The sequence below is a fragment of the Peromyscus eremicus genome, chromosome 20, assembly GCF_949786415.1.
Source record: "Peromyscus eremicus chromosome 20, PerEre_H2_v1, whole genome shotgun sequence".
NCBI classification, from domain to species: domain Eukaryota; kingdom Metazoa; phylum Chordata; class Mammalia; order Rodentia; family Cricetidae; genus Peromyscus; species Peromyscus eremicus.
This window is the reverse complement of record NC_081436.1, coordinates 10,727,258-10,746,756: the sequence shown is the minus strand read 5'-3', so window position 1 is coordinate 10,746,756 and position 19,499 is coordinate 10,727,258. Positions and strand designations below refer to the sequence as shown.

The following is a 19,499-nucleotide window of genomic DNA, read 5'->3' as shown; positions in this document are numbered from 1 at the left end:
TAAAAAGTGGTTAGCTCAGGCATTTGTCACAGTGGTAGAATATTAATTAACTAACAAAGAAAAGGATTCAGATTACCTCACATACTGCAGTTGGCTGTCTTGTATAATAAACACAATCTGGCCATTGCTTATGTTTTCAGTTTTATTTTCACCATTACCCCTCATCCAGCTCAATTTTAAATGCTCCATTTGCAGCACATTAACTACTGAAAGTTTCTCTGACATGGCATATTGTTCCTTGTTTCTATGCCTTTGCATGGTCAATATTTCTACTCTTTGAAAATTCAGTCTTCTTGACTCCAAGACATTTTGATGGGCTCTTCTAGTCCCCAATCTCAAGGCAACCATCAGTTCTTTGGGAGTTCTCTTCTGCCCTACCCAGTAAGAGTAAAATTGTGTGCATGCATGCATGCATGCATGCCTGTGTGCCTGCCTACGTGTGCACATGCGCATTTGTACACATGTGCCCTCATGAATGCATATGTCAAAGGAAATATTTCAGAAGGAAAAAAGGGAGTAACAACAAGGATATAGAACTAGTTACATAATGTAAATCTCAAGAAAATAATTTTAGACCTGGTTTATAGGACAGAAGTGGAAGCATTTGTCTCTGATAGGGTTGGGCTCTTTCATCAACAGAAAAGCAGCAATGAGGGTAGATATGATTCATGTCCACAAACACACTGACTGAAGAGATGAAGCGGTAGTTTGCATCTTGTGGCTTCCTTGTTTTTCATGAAGCATAGAAAAGGCTGACTGGTAATCATGAGGAAAGAAAAGGTACCACAACAGAGCTGCAGGAGAGGGGTATGAAAGGACGGTGTGCAGAGTGGGAAGTTGGGGTGTGCCTCATCATAACATAATGATAGTCTGAGATGAGCTATCAATAAATGGAGAGAAGTCACTATTGGAACTTGGAGACAAAGAGAAAAAAATCCCAACAGCTTTTAAGAAAGTAGAAGCCGGGCGATGGTGGCACATGCCTTTAATCCCAGCACTCGGGAGGCAGAGGCAGGCGGATCTCTGTGAGTTCGAGGCCAGCCTGGGCTACCAAGTGAGTTCCAGGAAAGGCACAAAAAACCAAAAAAAAAAAAAAAAAAGAAAGTAGAAAAGCAATTGTCTTAATCACTCATCTACCTCAGAGCAGGGAGGTAGACGGCAGATCTAATGTCAAATCACAGCTCCTTGAAGGAGAATTGGTTTTCTTTAAGAGTTTAGCAACTGGGCCCATACTCCAGTGGGAGACCACACATTCAAGAGTGAAGACTGTATACACACACACACACACACACACACACACACACACACACACACACACGGCAGCATGGAAGGAGTTGCAAGAGGGGGTATATATAACCAAAACCCATTGTACAAAAGTCTCAAAGGACAAATTTGAAAATGGGAACTGAAAAAGGAAGTGGAAGAGCAACTTGGCACAGAAGGTGCAGCCTTGATTGAGATTTGTCCAATGGATTTCCACAAAGCCTCCACGGTCACTAAAGTGTGTGTTCTCATCCAGGACCACACAGCCTCCCAGATAGGAATCCAAAGAAGCAAATGGATAGACTTAACAACAATTGACCTTGTTCTACATGATGCAATGCAGGGAACAAAGGAAGTATGAATTTTTACAAAAGATCATTTTGTCTACATGGGGATTCAAAGCAATGTAAGGACAGAGATGAAAGCATGAGAGAATTATTCACAGAGAAAAGTAGAAAGGTCATAGACTCAATATTGAATGTGAGAATGAAGGAGCTAAAGGGGTAAATGTGAGAGCATTTGAGCCCCTCAGACAATGGAGTGCTTAAAATTCTTATTTTAAAATTAAAGTACATGTGCTGGCTGTTGAGACTAAGAGATGGTCAACTTGTATTTTATACTAATATGAAAATGTCCATTTGAGGCCCAGTACCATACATAATGTATGTATGATAATCAAAAGATTACTTTAAAAACAAACAGTAGGAGAATAATCCAATCAATTAATGAACAAATGAACCAAACAGATAATTCACAAGTGTGTAACAAATACCAAAAAAAAAAAATGTTCACCATCTTCAGTCATAGGGAAATGCAAAACTATACTAAGACTCCATCTTACAGTCGGAATACTGTCATCAAGAAAAGTTTTTTAAATCCTGGAAAGGATACAGGGAAAGCAGAAACTTTATACACTATTAGTAGGAATGTAAATATTATAGTCACTATGGAAATACATATGGCAATTCTTCTAAAACCTAAAAATAGAACTGCATGTGGTCTAGTTACTCTTCTGCCAGGTATGTACTCTAAGTCAGCATACTGACGAGTCATCTGCTGTAGCATTCTCCACTGTAGCCAAGAAATGAGCCTAAGTGCCCATCCCGATGAATAAAAGCCATTGGTGTGCACACTCCACTAAGAAGAATGAGAACATGTCTTCAGGAAAAAGGATGGAGCTAGACAACATCCTATTGAAAAACATCCGACTCGTGAGAATGAATACCATATATTATCTCTCATGTGTGGAGCTGAACAGCAACAAAGAGACTCAAGAGCAAAAAGGGGGTGAAGAGTGTTAGCAGACCAGTACGAGCAATGGAGGTGTAAATACGCTAAGTACCTTACATGTATATCAGAGTATATAGAGAGCATGATTACCATATATACATGCATGTAAGTCTTATATACATACTTTATAAATATACATGTTATAAAGCCTTTTGTTGCATACAATTAATATGTGCTAATAAAACAACTTACAATCACATTTGCAAATAGTATTTCTTGTACATTGTGTTGGCATTTTAAGTTGTTCTGGTGGAAAACTCCCAAGAATTAATCATCACAAATGATTGTGATGATTAGCTTTCTAATGGCATTGCCAACCAACAATCACTTCAATCTCCACTCAACGCCCAAGGCCCAACTCTGAAACCCTTGGATTCCTTGGTTCTTCAATGATTACCTCTGAGTAGTGTCTGTTTCCTCAAAAGACCCAGCAAGCATCATCTGTGGCATGCAGATTTTCCCTCGTTTTCTTGTACACCTTTGTGCTCACTGTAGACAGCTCAAGGTTTGTCAAAGATTACCTTATGACCTAGCTACTCCACCAATGGCTAAATGTCCAAAAGGAAGTGAAATCAGTATGTTGCAGAGGTACTTGCCTCCCATGTTTACAACAGTGCTCATCATAATAGCCAAGAGATGGGGATCACCCAAGTGGACCCCAAGTTGCATGCAGTCACCCAGTCTAGTAGAGCAGAAGTAGAAACAAGTTCATGGGACATCACTCTCATGTCTTAGTTTTCCATTTCTACTTGTATGCCTGCTCTAGAATTCATGATGTAACCTTCTGATTAAGAGCATTGTGAACTTGCCTGCACCTCAGTTTTCACACAGGGGGGATTAATACATTCTTCTTTAGTTTAAAACCCTAATCAAAATGAGTATTTTTGACTTAAAAGGATTCACAGCCTACAGTGAGGAGCAGACAACCTAGGTCTATTTCTCAAGGAATTCATTAAGTCTGTAGTCAATAATAAATTGAGTGATAATCCCAAGGGAAAAGAAATTGCTGATAATGGACCAGAAGTGAGACATTGGCAAGAAGACCTTGCTGTCCACCTTACCTCCTACACCAGTGTGCTGAGAAATGAGATTTAGCTGTTGTTGCATAATTTGTTCTGAATGCAATGTCATCACTGGGACTTGGGCATTCCAATGGTTTTTTTTTTTATTTATATTCCTGTAAATGTGATGTGGGCTTCCATTGCCTGGAAGATAGTGGGACTGGAATGGTAAAGTCTGGGCTTCCCTTCTCTGCAGGGGTTAAACTTTCCTCAGTTTCATCTGATTTTTTTCTTTAATAGTTTTCAAGGCATTTCCTTAGTTAGTGCCAATATTATAAAAGTAAGTGAAGACAGTAATGTGAAAGACCTCTCTCTCTCTCTTCACCATCTCCTTTGAGATGACTGTCCTGTCTGGTCCTGGATATTCTTCTGGCTTGTGTAATGGTGGCTCTTGATTTTTCACCCATGCTGGGAGGCCACTGTGCTTACAGAGTCCTACCTACAGAACAAAAGTTTGATCATTGTTTTCTTCATAAGTTCTTGGTTCTTTCCTAGACTGAATCATAAAAGATAACATTTTTTCACAGTGTTCTAATAAAATTGATTTCTGTAAAAATTCTGATGCTTTTAAAAAGAAATTATTCTTATTTTAACATAACAATTGCACATATTTCTGGAGTCAAATATGATATTTAAAATGCATATATAATATGTGATGATTGGGTCAATTTAATTACAAATCTACTGCCTAAGATATTTGTTATTTCGTTACCTTGCAAACATTCAAACTCCTTTTTACTAGCTACCTTGGAATATTCCACCAGTTACTGACAACCACAAATATTCAACCACGCCGTGGGAATTATTCCCCCCAGCACACTGCTGTGCCCTTCTGTGAACTAGTCACTCTTTCCCTCTCCTTGTACCCTTTACAAGGAGTGGGAAACATTCGTCTACTTCTTACTTCTATGGGATCCATTTTTTATTCCTATATAAATAAGAACACTCAGTATTTGTTTTAGTGAGGGCCATTTCACCTGCCATAATAGCCTCCATCCATGTTGCTGCAAATGACAGAATGTTTTCACAGCTGAGCTATATTCCGTGGTGTTTATAAACAGCATCATCTTTATCCATCCGTTTGTTTCTGGATCACGATTGTTTCCGTACTTTGGTGATTATGATTAGTGCTGCAATAAGCATGGGATGCAGGTGCCTCTGTGGCACACTGATTCCTCTTCCTTTGGATATTTACTGCATGGCAGGATAGCTGGATAATACTAACGTGGGGGAGTTGAGAACCCTTCATGCTGATTTCCAATGCCTGTACTAGTTCGCATTCCCAACCCTGTGCTATCTTCCTTTCACCTGCGGCCTCAGCTTCTGTTTGTGATGAAAACAGTGACTCTAGCTAGGTGAGAGGGTATCTCATTGTTAAAAAAGCTCATTCTTGTCCTGAGGCTAGGATGGTTTACAGCAAGCTGTTCTGACATCTTTTCTACCCTCCATCCACACACAATCAAATTCCACAGGAATGGATGCCATGGTTTGATTTTTTTTAAAAAAAAAAAAAGAATTTTATCCATTCCCAGAGCATGGCATTTTGAAGCGTGTGCATGGCGTAGTGATTATGGCTGTGCCAGGTACATGGAGCATCAATTTCTGACACAATGATGCCCTCAAAGTTAACAATGCTGTCGACATCAGTGCAGGAGGCCTGAAGTTTGCAGACATCCATGCATTCTCCCTTGGAGGATCCAGTAGCTTTTACTTTTATGTTTTTCAAGTAGATTCCTGGTGACAGAGAGATGGTATGAAGATGCAGGGCAGCATGATGCATTTCTGGTGGTGACAGGGATAGGTATGAAGATACAGGGCAGCTTGGCACATTACTGGGATCACTTCTTCAGAAGCCAGCTTGGGCCCTGCATAGGAGTGCTGAATAAAGCTTCTGCAGGAGAATCATCTCACACTGTCTACACAGCTACCCTGGCCTCATAGAAACATGCTGCTGGTAGCAGCTTCTAACTGCCTTTGTCATAGAACTCCAAGAACCTTCACTAGGAAATGTGTGTTTTCCTGGACCACTGTGAACTGTGCTGCCACCACAGGAAGGGGTGCAGGTCTACAGTGGTGCTGGGTTCCCTGGCTTGAAAGTTCTGAGATCCATTATACTTGGGTCTTCCTTGGTGCCTGAAGTTTTATCCCTGAAAGTTCAGTCCTTGAATAAAAGCAATGTGTGGCTGAGGAGCCAGCTCAGTAGGGGAAGGGCTTACCAGGCAAGCTCAAAGACTTGATTTTGGAGCTCCAGCCCTCATGTAAATAAATAGCCCTGCCTGCAATCCCAGTGCTGAGAAGACCAAGACAAAAGCATTCCAGGGGCTTGCACCTTAGTCAATCTAGTCAACCATTGAACTCCCAGCTCAGAAAAATGTCCTGTCTCAAAAAAGGTGGGGCCAGAAAGATGGCTCAGCTGGTAAAGGTAGTTGGCTGCAAGCCTTGCTACCTAAGTCCACCCCCTGAAACTACAAGGTAGAAGGAGAGAGAACTGGCTTTTACAAGTTGTACTCTGACCTATACACATGCACACATTAAATAAATAAATATAAAGAAAAATGGTAAAACCTAATTGAGAAGCAGAGTGACATTCATCCTTGGCTTCCAAGCACCCTTTCACACACATAAACAAGTGTGCACACTCACAGAAAGCTATATGCTTTTTTCCTGCATTGATACCAGCTAACCCCTGCTGGATCCCATTTTACATGATCTTCTAAAAAATCATTTTATTGTTTTATATGAATGAGTGTTTGCCTGCAGATATGGCCGCTGATAGAGTTCAGAAAAAAGTGACAAAATCTCCTGGATCTTCAAGTACAGACAGTTGTAAGCCACCAAGTGGATACTGGGAAACAGGAGTGCTCTGGAATAGAGGGCAGTGTTCTTAACCACTGAGCCAGCCTTCTATCCCCACAGTTTGTCAGTGAATGCATTAAAGATAACCCCAGAGACACCAAAACCTGATGACGAATTAAGAAATGAAAACATAGCATTTTATCTTGGATTAATTTGACCAAGAGTGAGCCCAAGTCTGAATTTTTCATCTCTCCCCGTGTCTTCCATCTGTCTGTAGATCATGGTTATTGGTCTATCTGTGATTTGTCTGTTATGTATGTTTGTCTGATATCCTGCTGTCCCTACTTCTGTCTCTAACAGTGGGCTCTTCTCTGTACTTATTGAACAGCACAGAAAACATGGCATGGGAAGGGAATGAGGGACTTCTTACAGAAATCTTTAACGGTTTTACAAAGGAAGAGGTAACTCCCCTGACTCCGAATAGTAAGCAACACTAAATACAGATGTTATCAAGCTATATCCATGTTTTTGGAAGCATTTATGGTAGATATTTGTTTTGAGGTTGCTTCCAGCAAATTATTACAATACACAGACATACACACATACATTAGTCTTGGTCAGGGGCATGGAAAAATATCTAATTTAAGATTAAAGTCATGCATTATCTTAGTCTGGAAAAGCTGATTGTACAGGCAATCCAAGGCATAGTAAAGTTGGCTGCTCCATGGTTCTCTCAAAGGAAGATTAGCTTTAAAGAGGCTGAGTACACAGTAGGACAGCCAAGTTAAGTACATATTCTTTTTTTGTAAGGTTTTTTTCATTTTTGTTCTTCACATACTTTACATCCTGACTGCAGTTTTTCCTCTGTTTCCCTTTTTTTTTAAAAAAAAAAAAAAAAAAAAAAAAAAAAAAGCCTGCCAGGGATATCAACTGAACATGTCATAAAAAATTACAATTACAATAAGGCCAGGAACAAACCCTCATATCAAGACTGGACAAGGTGACCCAGTAGAAGGAAAAAGGTCCCAAGCACAGGCAAAAGCATCAAAGATACCCCACATTTCCACTTAGGAGTCCCATAAGAACACTACACAGCCATAATGTATATGCAGAGGACCTAGCTCAGATCCATACAGGTTCCATGATTGTCGTTTCAGACTCTGTGAGCCTCTATCATTCTGCTTAATTGATTCTGTGGGTCATGTTCTCATTGTGTCCTTGATCCCTCTGGTTCCTAGAATCCTTCCTCTGCCTCTTCTGCAGGGTTTGCCTGGCTTCACTTAGTGTTTGGCTATGGATCTCTGCATCTGCTCCCATCAGTTTCTGGAGGATGCCTTTCTGATGACAATTGAGCTAGGCACTGATCTATGAATACGATTAGGAATCATTTAATTGACTTTTCTTTTTGCCGGTCATACTTGGTTCTACCATCCTGAGTATCTGGGGCTGCCCAGCCTCTGGTTCCTAGCCATCCATGTGGTGTTAGGTGTACACTCCCTCTCGTGGTGTGGGGCTCAAGCTAGACCAGTTATTGGTTGGCCAGCTTTATCCCAGCACATTTTGCATGCAGGACATACTGTAGGTTGAAGGTTTTATGGCTGGGTTGATGTCCCAGTCTTACTGCTGGGTGCCTTGCCTAGTTATAGAAGATGGCCAGTTTGAGCTCTGTATCTTCCATTACTAGGAGATTTCACTAGAGTCACTTTCATACTGTACTAGGTTTCTTCATCACCCCCTAAGTGTCCTCCAGTTCTAATCATCTCTTCCAGTCCTCTCTCCCTCCATCCCTTCCCCCAAGCACATAGTCTTAAATGATCTCATGGTGTATTATGGATTTGGCTGTAAGCTCTGCCAAAGTTCAATTTTTTGGAGGTCAAGAGATAATTTTCATAAAATTGTACCATTACACCGTATTTTCCTTGAATTATAAAGAGGATTTATTTATCAGTTTTATTTCTCGAGTACACGTGTAAGAACAGAAGCTTACACCAAATGCCAGGTTTTGCTGGTGGGGTAATTAAATAGGAAGCCTAAAACACCTGTGCAGAAAGTCAGGCGCAGGCAGCTAGACATGGGAGGGTGTGGGCCGTCTCCGAAAGTAGTGTACTAAAAACTAGACTAGACAGACAATGTTAATGCCCGCCTCATATAGTTTGTTTGTTTTGCTTTGTTTTTTTATTTTTTCGAGACAGGGTTTCTCTGTGTAGTCCTGGCTATCCTGGAACTAGCTGTGTAGACCAGGCTGTCCTTGAACTCTCAAAGATTTGCCTCTGCCTCCCAAGTGCTGGCATTAAAGGCATGAGCCACCACTGCCCAGCTCACATAGGTTTAATAGTTTGAAAATATTGACATATTTTTACCTCAAGGTCTTCATGTTTTTCCTGAATTCTTGGGTAGCTAATTTGACGTTTTAGGGTATAGACACCATGTGGGTAGCTCGTGATCCTGCTGTTAATAGATTCGTTCAATCCTATTGCACAGCAGTCCGACGTGCCGCTTGTGGACAGACCATAAAGTGTACAGATAACTGAGAATTTCGAGCAAACACTGAGAAGTGCACCCACATGCAAATGCCTTCCCTAGCATGAGACATCTTTCCTTCCCTCTGAGCAGACAGTGGAACTCCTTATCCAGGACCTCTGACAGCCTTGATCTAAGGGCTCCAAAGGCAGCTTTCTGCAGTGTGCCCAGGTTTCCCGGGAAGCCTCTTGGGAACAGCAGGCTTCTTTGCTCACTACACTGTTGCTGGAAGAGGCAGCTCTGTGGCTGTGACTCCTGCCTAGAAAGACAGGTTTAGTTAGGGACTCTCAGCCTGTGGAGCTATGAACCGCTGTCAGTTTGGAGGAGACCCTTGCTTGGTGTATGTATTTCCCCTTCCGGTGACAAATGGAGACATGTTTTCTGTTCTTCACTAAGACTAATGGATTTCCCACCTTTCTCTGCTCCCCAGGCAGCTTGGTTGGTCTGTTGTTTATTTTTGAGAGTGTAATTTAATTACAATGTGTCTCCCTTCTCTTTCTTCCCTTCAAACGCTCCACATACTTCTCCTTTATCTTCATGGCTTTTTCATTAATTGTTATTGTATGCATATATGTATTTGTAGGTACAACTATATCCCAAAATATAACCCATTGTATTTAATCTTCCATATAATGTTATTTGTTTTCCTTTTTGGTTTTTTCTTTTTCTTGAGACAGTGTTTCACCGTATAGCTCTGGCCATCCTGGAGCTCACTCTGTAGACTAAACTGGCCTGGAACTCACAGAGATCTACCTGCCTCTGCTTCCTAAATGCTGGGATTAAAGGTGTGCACCACCATTCCCAGCTGTATATATGTTTCCAAGGCTGACCATTTGGCACTAACCAACCGACCGGTGTGCTCTTTCCTGGGAAGGACCGTCTCTCCAGCTCCTAGTTACCCATTGTTCCTGGTGTGGTTGAGGCCTTGTGGGCTTTTCCCCATCCAGTGTGGTGTTCTCATTCAGCTTGCTTCAGAAGTAGCGGTAGTCACTTACACTTACCCCCTGAAGTTTCAATTTGCTCTGATTTTCAGCACTTGTCTCAGGGTAGAGGGCTAAGTTTTGTTCTATTTGCTGTTGGCTATGAAATTATTGGTCATTGGAATTTACGATTGTAAGTGTCCTCATTAAGGATTTACCCATGGTTTACAGCACATCGTTTACACAAACAGTTATTGCTCAGTGACAAGGGCATCACTGATAGACCAAACTGAGAGGAGGGGACTTCTCCAAGTGTTACAGAATGCTATAGAGAGCACCCTCTTGTTTGCAGCCAAGTGAACTTTTCTGTATTTAGCGCTACTGTTTCAGTTCTCGGAGAGCTAAGCTGGGGCCTGCTCTCTTCCCATTCCGTCTACCTGAAAATCAGGTAACTCAAAGTTCAGACACCTTTCTCAGTGCTGAAGCTGCAATGTTCAGGATCCAAGCAGAAGCAGTTTGGTGTCTCACAGGGCCCCCCTCCTCACCAAGGGTACCTTCTCCCTGAGGCCTGCATGCTTCAGGGCAACTATACACTCGGTCCCTTTCACTGGAACACTAATTGCATTTCGGGCCTTACCACTCATGACCTAAGTACCTGCCAAGGGTCCAGAGTTAGGATTTCAACATTCAATTTGGGAAAAACAGACGTATAGGGTCATAGCACTATATTATTAGACTTAATAATCATTTTATACACACATATATGCACATACTTCCCATCAGAAAGGAAAGTCTTCTTAATTTGGGTTGGTTTTATAAAACAGTACACAGACAGGAAAGGAATAATGACATCTTTCCTGGTAGTCGCTCAGTCCACGATGAAACTCCTGCTTTTTCAGACAATAAAGAGGGGTCATTCACAGGACTGAGAGGCACACAGCCCCACAGGGCTGAATTCCAGAGCCTTGCTCTAGGCTTCTTTTCCAAATTACAGAGTTCAGCCTTTTCTCTCCTCTGACTATTTAGAAATAGGTCTTATGCCCTCCACAATAGGAACAAGTTTCCCCAGATTGTAGCTGTAATTTGTCTTTTAACACTCGGAATTGTGCGATTTATCCCAGTTTGTGTCAGGAAGTGGCACAAGCCCATTTCATTAGATGAAACTGAAATTTATTATTATTTTTCTGAACATAAATCAGGAACCAGGTTCAGTACACGTTACCTGAGGCTGGCATTCCCAGCCCCTTAGCAGTGCCTGTGAGTGAATGTATTTTCTTGTTCATTCATTGCTGCATTCTCAATCTTCCTCTCTGCCCTATATGGTGGTTGATGTCTCTCCCTTCAGATGATGAACCCCTTCCTTTCCAAGGGTGAGGGTTTCTGTAAAATAATAGAAAACTTTAACCTGACCTACACAAATCCTTGCTTCTTATCACACTACAAAATTCAGAAGAAGAAATGACAGAAAGATTCAGTATACTCCTTTTTGTTGTTGTTCAAATTTACATCATTTTATTACATTACAGAGGAAAATACAGTAATAATGTTTGTGGAGCTTTTCTACCTTCTTTGATATTCTCAAATACTTTATTATTCCAACTTAATAATCTATGCATTTTTATGTATGAATTCATGTGATTCTGCATATTTCCAACTACAAAAGGAAAATTTGAAATGCTGATTTGATTATACAGAAATACTTGGTAAAAATTTCAATGAGATTTTGGTTACAAAAGTTAATTTCAGATGTTAAGAAATAATGTTTTTAAAACTTCTCACAGTGGCCAGAACTGCATCTTTTGAGTTTCCACTCTGAGATTAATGTCTCAATATGCATGCCATTCTCTCAGGAGGTCGAGCTGTGTCGTGTTAGCAGTCAAGAGAAGCTGGGTCTGACAGTCTGCTACCGAACCGATGATGAGGAAGACACAGGCATCTATGTCAGCGAGGTGAGAGATGCTGTGGGGAGGACCTGAAGGGAGGGAGAGGGGGGAGATGACTTGAAAGGGCCCAGGAGGAGAAAAGCCTCTTTGCAAGGCCTGAATGTGAAGAACTGGCCGCCTTCCAATTCTTGCCACTTTCAATTAGGGAAGCAAATTATGCTGCCCAAGTAATGCAATTATCACCAGCTTGTTTAGTGTGGAGGCTTTCCCTGCAGAATCCCAGGAAGGAAAAGTGTGAAAGTGGTAACATTGTCTAAATTTGAATAAATTCCCGTAAGACCCCATAAGAGAGCAGCAGGCTGAGCAGAGCTCTGGTCCCCAAACATTTGTCCTTCCATTCCACTGCATCTTTTCTACTCTGCTAACAACAGTATTGGCTAATTATTTTAAACTAACAGTCATAATAATCACCTCTTTTACTCTGTGGGTGGGGTGGATACATTTAAATACTCCAGAAGTACATCTGTCCACTTCTTTTATTCAACCACACGTTCATTTTCAAGAGGCAAAGAACTACATTTGAGTCACTATTTTAGCGTTAGCTTGAAAGACTACCAAGCAGAATTTATTGCAATAGATTTCAGGAAATGTAGATCATTTTGGACAAAGTAAAATGGTATGTATTTTTCTTAATTAACAATACTTATGGTTTAACACTATGCATGTAGCCACACACAAAGATGTGCATGTTCCGGGCAGCCTGAGCTTTGGTGGATACAATGATAAAATGGTACCTAACAAACTCTGCCAACACTTTTCTACAGAGTGGCTTAGAACATGCAAGAAACCTGCAACTAACACACTTGGAGAGCAGCACAGCTCTCAAAATGCAGAATGGTATTTTTCTTTATCCCTTTACCAAAGATTTCGCTGCCTCCCTCCCACATGGGAAATTCTCCAGAGTGAACTACATTTGGCTACTTCTTTAACATGAATGGCTCCGATAATCCCTCTCACTGAGGAGTAAAGAAACACATACTGAAACCTTTTCTGTAATACGTACAGAAACAGGCAGTTTTATGGGTGGTTTGATTACAGTTTTAAAGACAAAGTTTTGTGTGATGGATGGCTTTTAAAAAGGGACACACTTCAAGAGTAACCTAAACTTTTTCATTCTGATTAAGTTACGGTTTAGTATATCCATCTGTCAGATTTGAAGCCTTTCTTTTCAGAGGTAATAAAGAAGCCCCAGGAACCGAACATGTGCAGTTGGAAAGAGTTGTTGTTATACCGCCTGAGTATGAGCATAGGGCCTTTTACACTATTCATCATCCCATTCTCAGGTTTTAGATGGGACTCCTGGTAAGGAAGTAACATGTAATGGTGGAACTGAACAGACCAACCTCATGCCTTGAAATACTTAGACAAGAAGCTTTGATAGAACAAGCTTATATCAATAAATTGAAACTATCACAGGGACTGAATCAATAAAATTACCCTCAATGAACTGAAAACCATTACTCAAGTTTGGCCTGTTAAAATATTGGAACATTCTTAGTAGAGCTTTAAATATCTATTGGTTCTAATAATATAAGTTCATATAATTAGCACTATATGTTACATGGCACTGAGTAACAAAAAAAAAACTATCTGTACATTCTAATTCTTTAACAACATAGATTAAAAATCTCCTTTAAAATATACTTGTGGGTCCAAAAATCCCTTTAATAAGTATGGGCATAATATATCTATCAGCTTTCCTAATACATCTTCAGTATTATTTACAGGTCACCTTAGTATAAAGTAAATTTCCTGGGTCCAGAAAAATCCTGGTGTTAATGACATCATTGTGTCTTGTCAGCCAAAGATTGACAATTGGGCTTCAGAAATGACTGAAGGGATGTGAAGGGGGAGCGTAGGGATGGGGGAGGAGGGGATAGGAAATGACCTGCCAATGAAGCTCTGCCCCAGTCCATTTTATTATTGTTAACTCTAAAGAGACTCATTTACAGCTTTAGAATTAGTGATTTTGACAGAGAAAAAATGGCATGCCCCCTGTCCTAAGTCAATAGTGAATTGAGCCAATATAGTCTAAACTACAATCTCTTAAGGTAGTATGTTTTAAAACTGCATTTTAAGCTCCTAGAAGGATATTGTATGGCACTGAAGATGTATACTTTCTCTATTACAGGTTGACCCAAATAGTATCGCTGCCAGGGATGGACGGATTCGAGAAGGGGATCGTATTTTACAAGTATGTAATGTGGTTATTTCCTCAAGTTTCCCACAGGCTGTCTAACAGCTTGGATTTTATCTTGTTTCTTACAAAATGTTAGGGGGAAAGGAGCTTGTCATTGCTTTTGCATATTATCATCCATAAAACAAGAGGCTACCCTTTGAAACACTTTCAAAGTAAAGGCAGTATGGTACCATTTCTCAAGAGTTATTAGCAAGTAATTATTGAGATACACTTCATGGAATGAGATGGAAGGGCTTTACCTTCCAGCCCCACTATTGGTTCTGGCACACTATTTAGCTTCCTCCATGGCAAGCCCACTTTCTAATCTTGAGTTATAACTTGCTATTGTTGCAAAGGTTATGGGAGATGTGTGTGGTGCGCTTAGCGCAGTGATGTTAAGTGACTGGTCATCAGCAGTAGTTGTTACTCCTAACTGCAGCAATGGTGGCCTTTTCAGAGTAAACTACTTGAACATGAATCCATGTGTTCCCTTACTATACAAAAGATCTAGAAGTCCAAAACAGCTTTAACCCATGACTTAGGAGTGAGCTACTGAGGCCAGATGGAAGAGCTGTGATTTTTTTCTCCATAAAGAAGTATAAAAAACATTCCAGTTGATTGAGGAATATGAAACAGTGAGGAGATCATAGGGAGGACTGGAAAGGGTTCCACAGCCTGATGAGGGTTAACAGATGCCCAAGACTCTGCTCCTGGCATCTCTTCTGAGTCTTCACCTTAAAGGGTGACTGGAAGAATCCACACAAAGTCTAAAGTACAGGTCAACACCCAAATGAAACTGCTGAGTGGAGTTCTTAGTCACAGCTGTGAAATGGGGCAAGTGGTAATAGCATGGTAAATCAAAGGGGTGCCCACTTAAAAATCCTCAGAACTTCTAGATCTAGGAACATATCCAGAGTTTCCATCTCTCCTAGCTAGGTGTGCATGCCCAGAAAATGCTGCTGCAGTCTTGATTCTTTGCTACAACTCTGAGCTTCAGAAATATGTAAGATGCTCTTGGGGCACCCAGTCCTGTCTAAATGGGAAGAGAGCAGCCCACACAGAATAGCACGGCATCATGCAGGGGTCCCTAAGCTGCTTGGTGCCTCACCCTGCCAGCCCCCAGGGCAACCTTGCTAACTCCCATCATGCTCACACTCCTCCTTTTTCTTAGCTTGCTACCACAGATCCTTTCCCCCAACAACCCTCTACTAAGGTTCTAGTTAGGAAAGAATAAAAAGTATGAGTTTGTGATTATTTAAGGGTCCAAGCAGTTTCCAGAAAACTTCAAGAGTATGCAATGCAGGAAAGCTTATAAGTGGTGGCCTGTAGTTAGGCAAACAGAACTGTGCCTGTTGTTGGATACATTGGGGGAATAAAATGTCTGGCTGGCAATCTAGACATGGCCTTGTTTTGAGACACATGTTCAACATCTTATACATACACACGCACATGAAACAGGCATTCAGAACAGATGAATAAAATCTGCAGAGAAGTTTTTCTAGGGTAGCATACTTAAGAAGCTAATATTTAACACAGATATTGAAAGGTTCAAATATTTAATTTTTCAAATAAAATGAAGTATTAACTGTATCGTTGCTCTATTATTATCTCCAAGACACTGAAATCATGTGGCTTCTTGACTCTCAGAGGTCATTAGGCACTAACACACAGTAAGATGTTAAGTATCTGAAAAGCTTAGATGGTTTTGTAGCCTCAAAGTAGTCGTCCTATTCAGCCATGGTTTTGATGTGTTGAATCTGTCCTGTCATTTTCTGTGCTGTTCCCCTGCTGGCGCTCATCTCTTCCTCCTGACATCTACTCTCCACACCCACGCCTCCTGTTATACCATCACCTGGCTCCCTTCCAGCTTTCCAGCTAGCTATGCTCCCATAGGCAAACACCGTTTTTAAAATTACATTTTAAAAAATTGCATCCTTTAGTTTTGTGGCTAACTGGATAGAAATGGGGTGGGGGGTGCATTGAGGTGCATGTGTTTCCACGAGACTGTGTATTTTGAAGCTTCTAAATTCTTAGCTATTTTGTATGCAGATTTATTTTTGAAGAAAAATGCCTACAGAATAATAAGGAATTCCTTAATGGAATTAGTTCATTGAAGAAACAATGGCAGGGTTGATAAAGTGCTGTTTTCTGGCAGATTACTTTATATTCTGTGACAAATACTGCAAACTAAATGAATACACACACATCACATTAAAAAGCCTAGAATTCAATTTTGTCTCACACACAGAGGAAACAAAGTGTCTTAAGGGTGATGGTGAAATTATATTAAGTAAAACTGTGACAAAATTGTACCCATAGACAAATAGCTCCCATCTGTCTGGTGAGGAGATTATGGGATACCTTATAATGAACAATTAATGACTCCTTTCCCAGGGAGAGGGCAATGGAAAAAACAGAGGAATTACTTTTTATCCATAAGGTTTCCTGGTTGGCTTTTATTTAAATGAACCTCTTGAGGGCAACTGTGACTTTAATTGTCTCTTTATGATGACCTAAGGGAAGTGTATTTATGAGCCTGCCCTCATTGTGGAGCTAATATTTTCTTCATCTAGCATATCACAGACTTCTTAGATGACTTCCTGATGGTATCCATTACACACACACACACACACACACAGGTGGTAGACATCAGAAAGGGACCATGCAGAAGGAAAACCACAAATCAAGCTCTCCAGATCATTTCTGGTTCTCATATGTTTTCCTCCCAAAGTGCTGGGTGGTTGTGTCTACTGCGCCATTGACAATAACTTAGATCCAACTTGTTCCTGGAATTCACCTAAAAAAATTATAGAGCTGAAGAAGGTATTTCTGAGTCGGACTGTGTGGTGGTATTGTGTTCCCTAATAAACTTATCTGGGGTCAGAGACAGAACAGCCACTGGATACAAAGGCTAGAAAATGGTGGCACTCACACCTTTAATCCTAGCACTCCAGAGGTAGAAATCCCTCTGGATCTCTGTGAGTTCAAGGCCACATTGGAAACGGCCAGGCATGGTGACTCACGCCTTTAATCCCAGAAAGCAAGCCTTTAATCCCAGGGAGTGGTAGTAGAAAGCAGAAAGGTATATAAGGCGTGAGGACCAGAAACTAGAGGCATTTGGCTGGTTAAGCTTTTAGGCTTCTAGCAACAGCTCAGCTGAGATTCATTCTGGATGAGGACTCAGAGGAAACAGGACCAGCTGATGAACTGGCCAGGTGAGGTTACCTGTGGCTTGTTTTGTCTCTCTGATCTTCCAGCTTCACCCCAATACCTGGCCTCAGGCTTGATTTTTATTAATAAGACCTTCTAAGATTCCTGCTACAGAACTGCAAGGGTTAAATGTCACACAAATTGTAGCTGGAGAGTTTCTCTCCAGCCCCAGCAGTCCTGTAGCCCACTTATAAAATAAACACACAGACTCTTACATTATTTAAACTGTTTGGCCTAATGGCTCAGCCTTCTAGTTATCTAGTTCTTATATCTTAAATTAACCACCAGTTAACATCTTCTCAAGGCGGCAGCTGGCAGTGTCTCTCTAACTCAGCCTTCCACTTCCCAGAATTCTCCTCTCTCCTTGTCCCGCCTATACTTCCTGCCTGACTACTGGCCAATCAGAGTTTTATTTGTTAACCAATCAGAGCAACACACTTAACATACAGAACATCCCACAGTAACAAATAACCAGTCCCCAAAAGGAGAAAGTACCTCGTCGCATTGTCTCCTTGGAGTGATAAGCCTAGAAGAGTCCCTATAAGCAGCCTACTATTATGCTGGCCAAAGAGCCAGCCCTGTGCCTATGAATTGCTCCTGTGAAGGCTCTGCCAGAAGGTATGGTGGGATGACAGCATTTGAGTGAGCTGTCTGAATTCTCCACACTATATCTGAACTGCTGCACAGCGTGGATTCCTATATGTTCATTTTCTCTCCTTGAGCAGCAGTTTCCCCTGACTCTTTCTTAGCCCCATCTACATCAGTATATGCTCCTCCCCATTTCTCTCTGTTATTAAATACACATGAAATGCAGTTCTCATCTTTTGCCCAAGATACTTAGGTTTTCCTGAGAAATGTCATAAGTAGTTGGATGCGAACATTTTCGATATCCATTTGTCTCAGGTACAACACTACTGAAGCCTACACAGTGGTATATTCAAGCAGAAAACCTATTATTATGCTATGTACAGACCTTTGGGCATTGCTCCCCCACACACTCCCTCTCTTAGGAGATCAGGCCTAAAGTGAGATTTGTGATTTATTTATCTCACCCAACACAAAGACATACCTACTTTCCCCTGCCCCAACAATACCCATTTTGAAATGAATATTTATATATGTTTATGCACAGAAAATATGAGGTCTACATCTATTATCTACAGAGATTAACCTCATTGAGAACGAAATCTACATATTGTTTCCCTTGAGGCTCTCATCCCTTCTTTCTTAAGCCAAATGTCCTTCAGGAACTGAGGGGAACGGACTGGCAATCCAGCTCCTCCCTGTGATGCTCTACATCTTCCTGGGAAAGAGCAAGCTGTTTTCCCACTAGCAGCCCTGTCACCACAAGCCATCATTTCAGGAACAGGAGCAGCTGAAGGTTGAAAGCTCTATGTGGTTCCCCTCCCTCAGAACCTTCATTCTCTGAGAGGACTCCCTGCTGAAATACATGGCCACATTTCTTGCTTTTTTTTTTATCAGTTTGAACATCAAACTAAAATCCAGAGTACACAAAAATCTACCAACCAGTTGGATAGAATGGCCCTTATGTTGGAAAAGAAAATAGCAAATAATATTTTAACAGCAAATTTCTGTGGTGGCCTCCTTTCTTCCCACGTGTGCTCCCAAAGATGAGTGGCTTCCGCAGCAAATGATTTGTGTTGATTGGCAATCCTAGAAGCCAAAATGCAGACCACAGTGAGATTACAAAGAAGAAAGCTGAGTGCCAGCCACAGAAAGACTGAGAGGCAAACATGCCACCGTGTTGGTGGTTTCCAAACGGTTAAAACCACATCTAAAATAAATACCTGTCTAGACAGAAACAGGCCTACGACTATGGATTTATTTGTAGATTTTACTGTTTTCTTTACTTAGCAGGATAAAGTTTGCCTTCACAGTGGATTTTTATATATATATATATATATATATATATATATATATATATATATATATATATATAGAGAGAGAGAGAGAGAGAGAGAGAGAGGGTAATGCAATATGTGCATCTATAGGAGTATGTGCTGATAGTATGCCAGGCCCATAGTTAAGCTCTTTACCACAACCCTCTGAAAAAGCCACTATGAGCATCTAGTCTAAGTTAGCAAACATGGTAGCAACGTTAGGATAGGAGAGATGCAGAGCAGATTGATAACAGGTGAAACTGGGTGAAGAAAGGGAAAGGATGCGTGAGTCTGAGTGAAAACTAGAGGAGGAAGTAGTGAGTATTAAATCCCAGGCAAAAAAGATGGAGATTGGCCATGGCAGAAATTACAGAACAATTAGAACCAAATATGCCTAGAACAAGACAGATGCGTTG

The 19,499-nt window shown here is 41.0% G+C and overlaps 1 protein-coding gene across 1 annotated transcript in view; it reads left to right on the top strand.

Moving 5' to 3' along the window:
- Pdzrn4 (PDZ domain containing ring finger 4) overlaps nt 1-19,499 on the top strand; it is a 342,539-nt gene that overhangs the window by 308,497 nt on the left and 14,543 nt on the right. Inside the window, 2 exon segments of the mRNA XM_059247386.1 lie at nt 11,701-11,799; nt 13,925-13,987. Of these exon segments, the coding sequence (XP_059103369.1) occupies nt 11,701-11,799; nt 13,925-13,987 (162 nt within the window).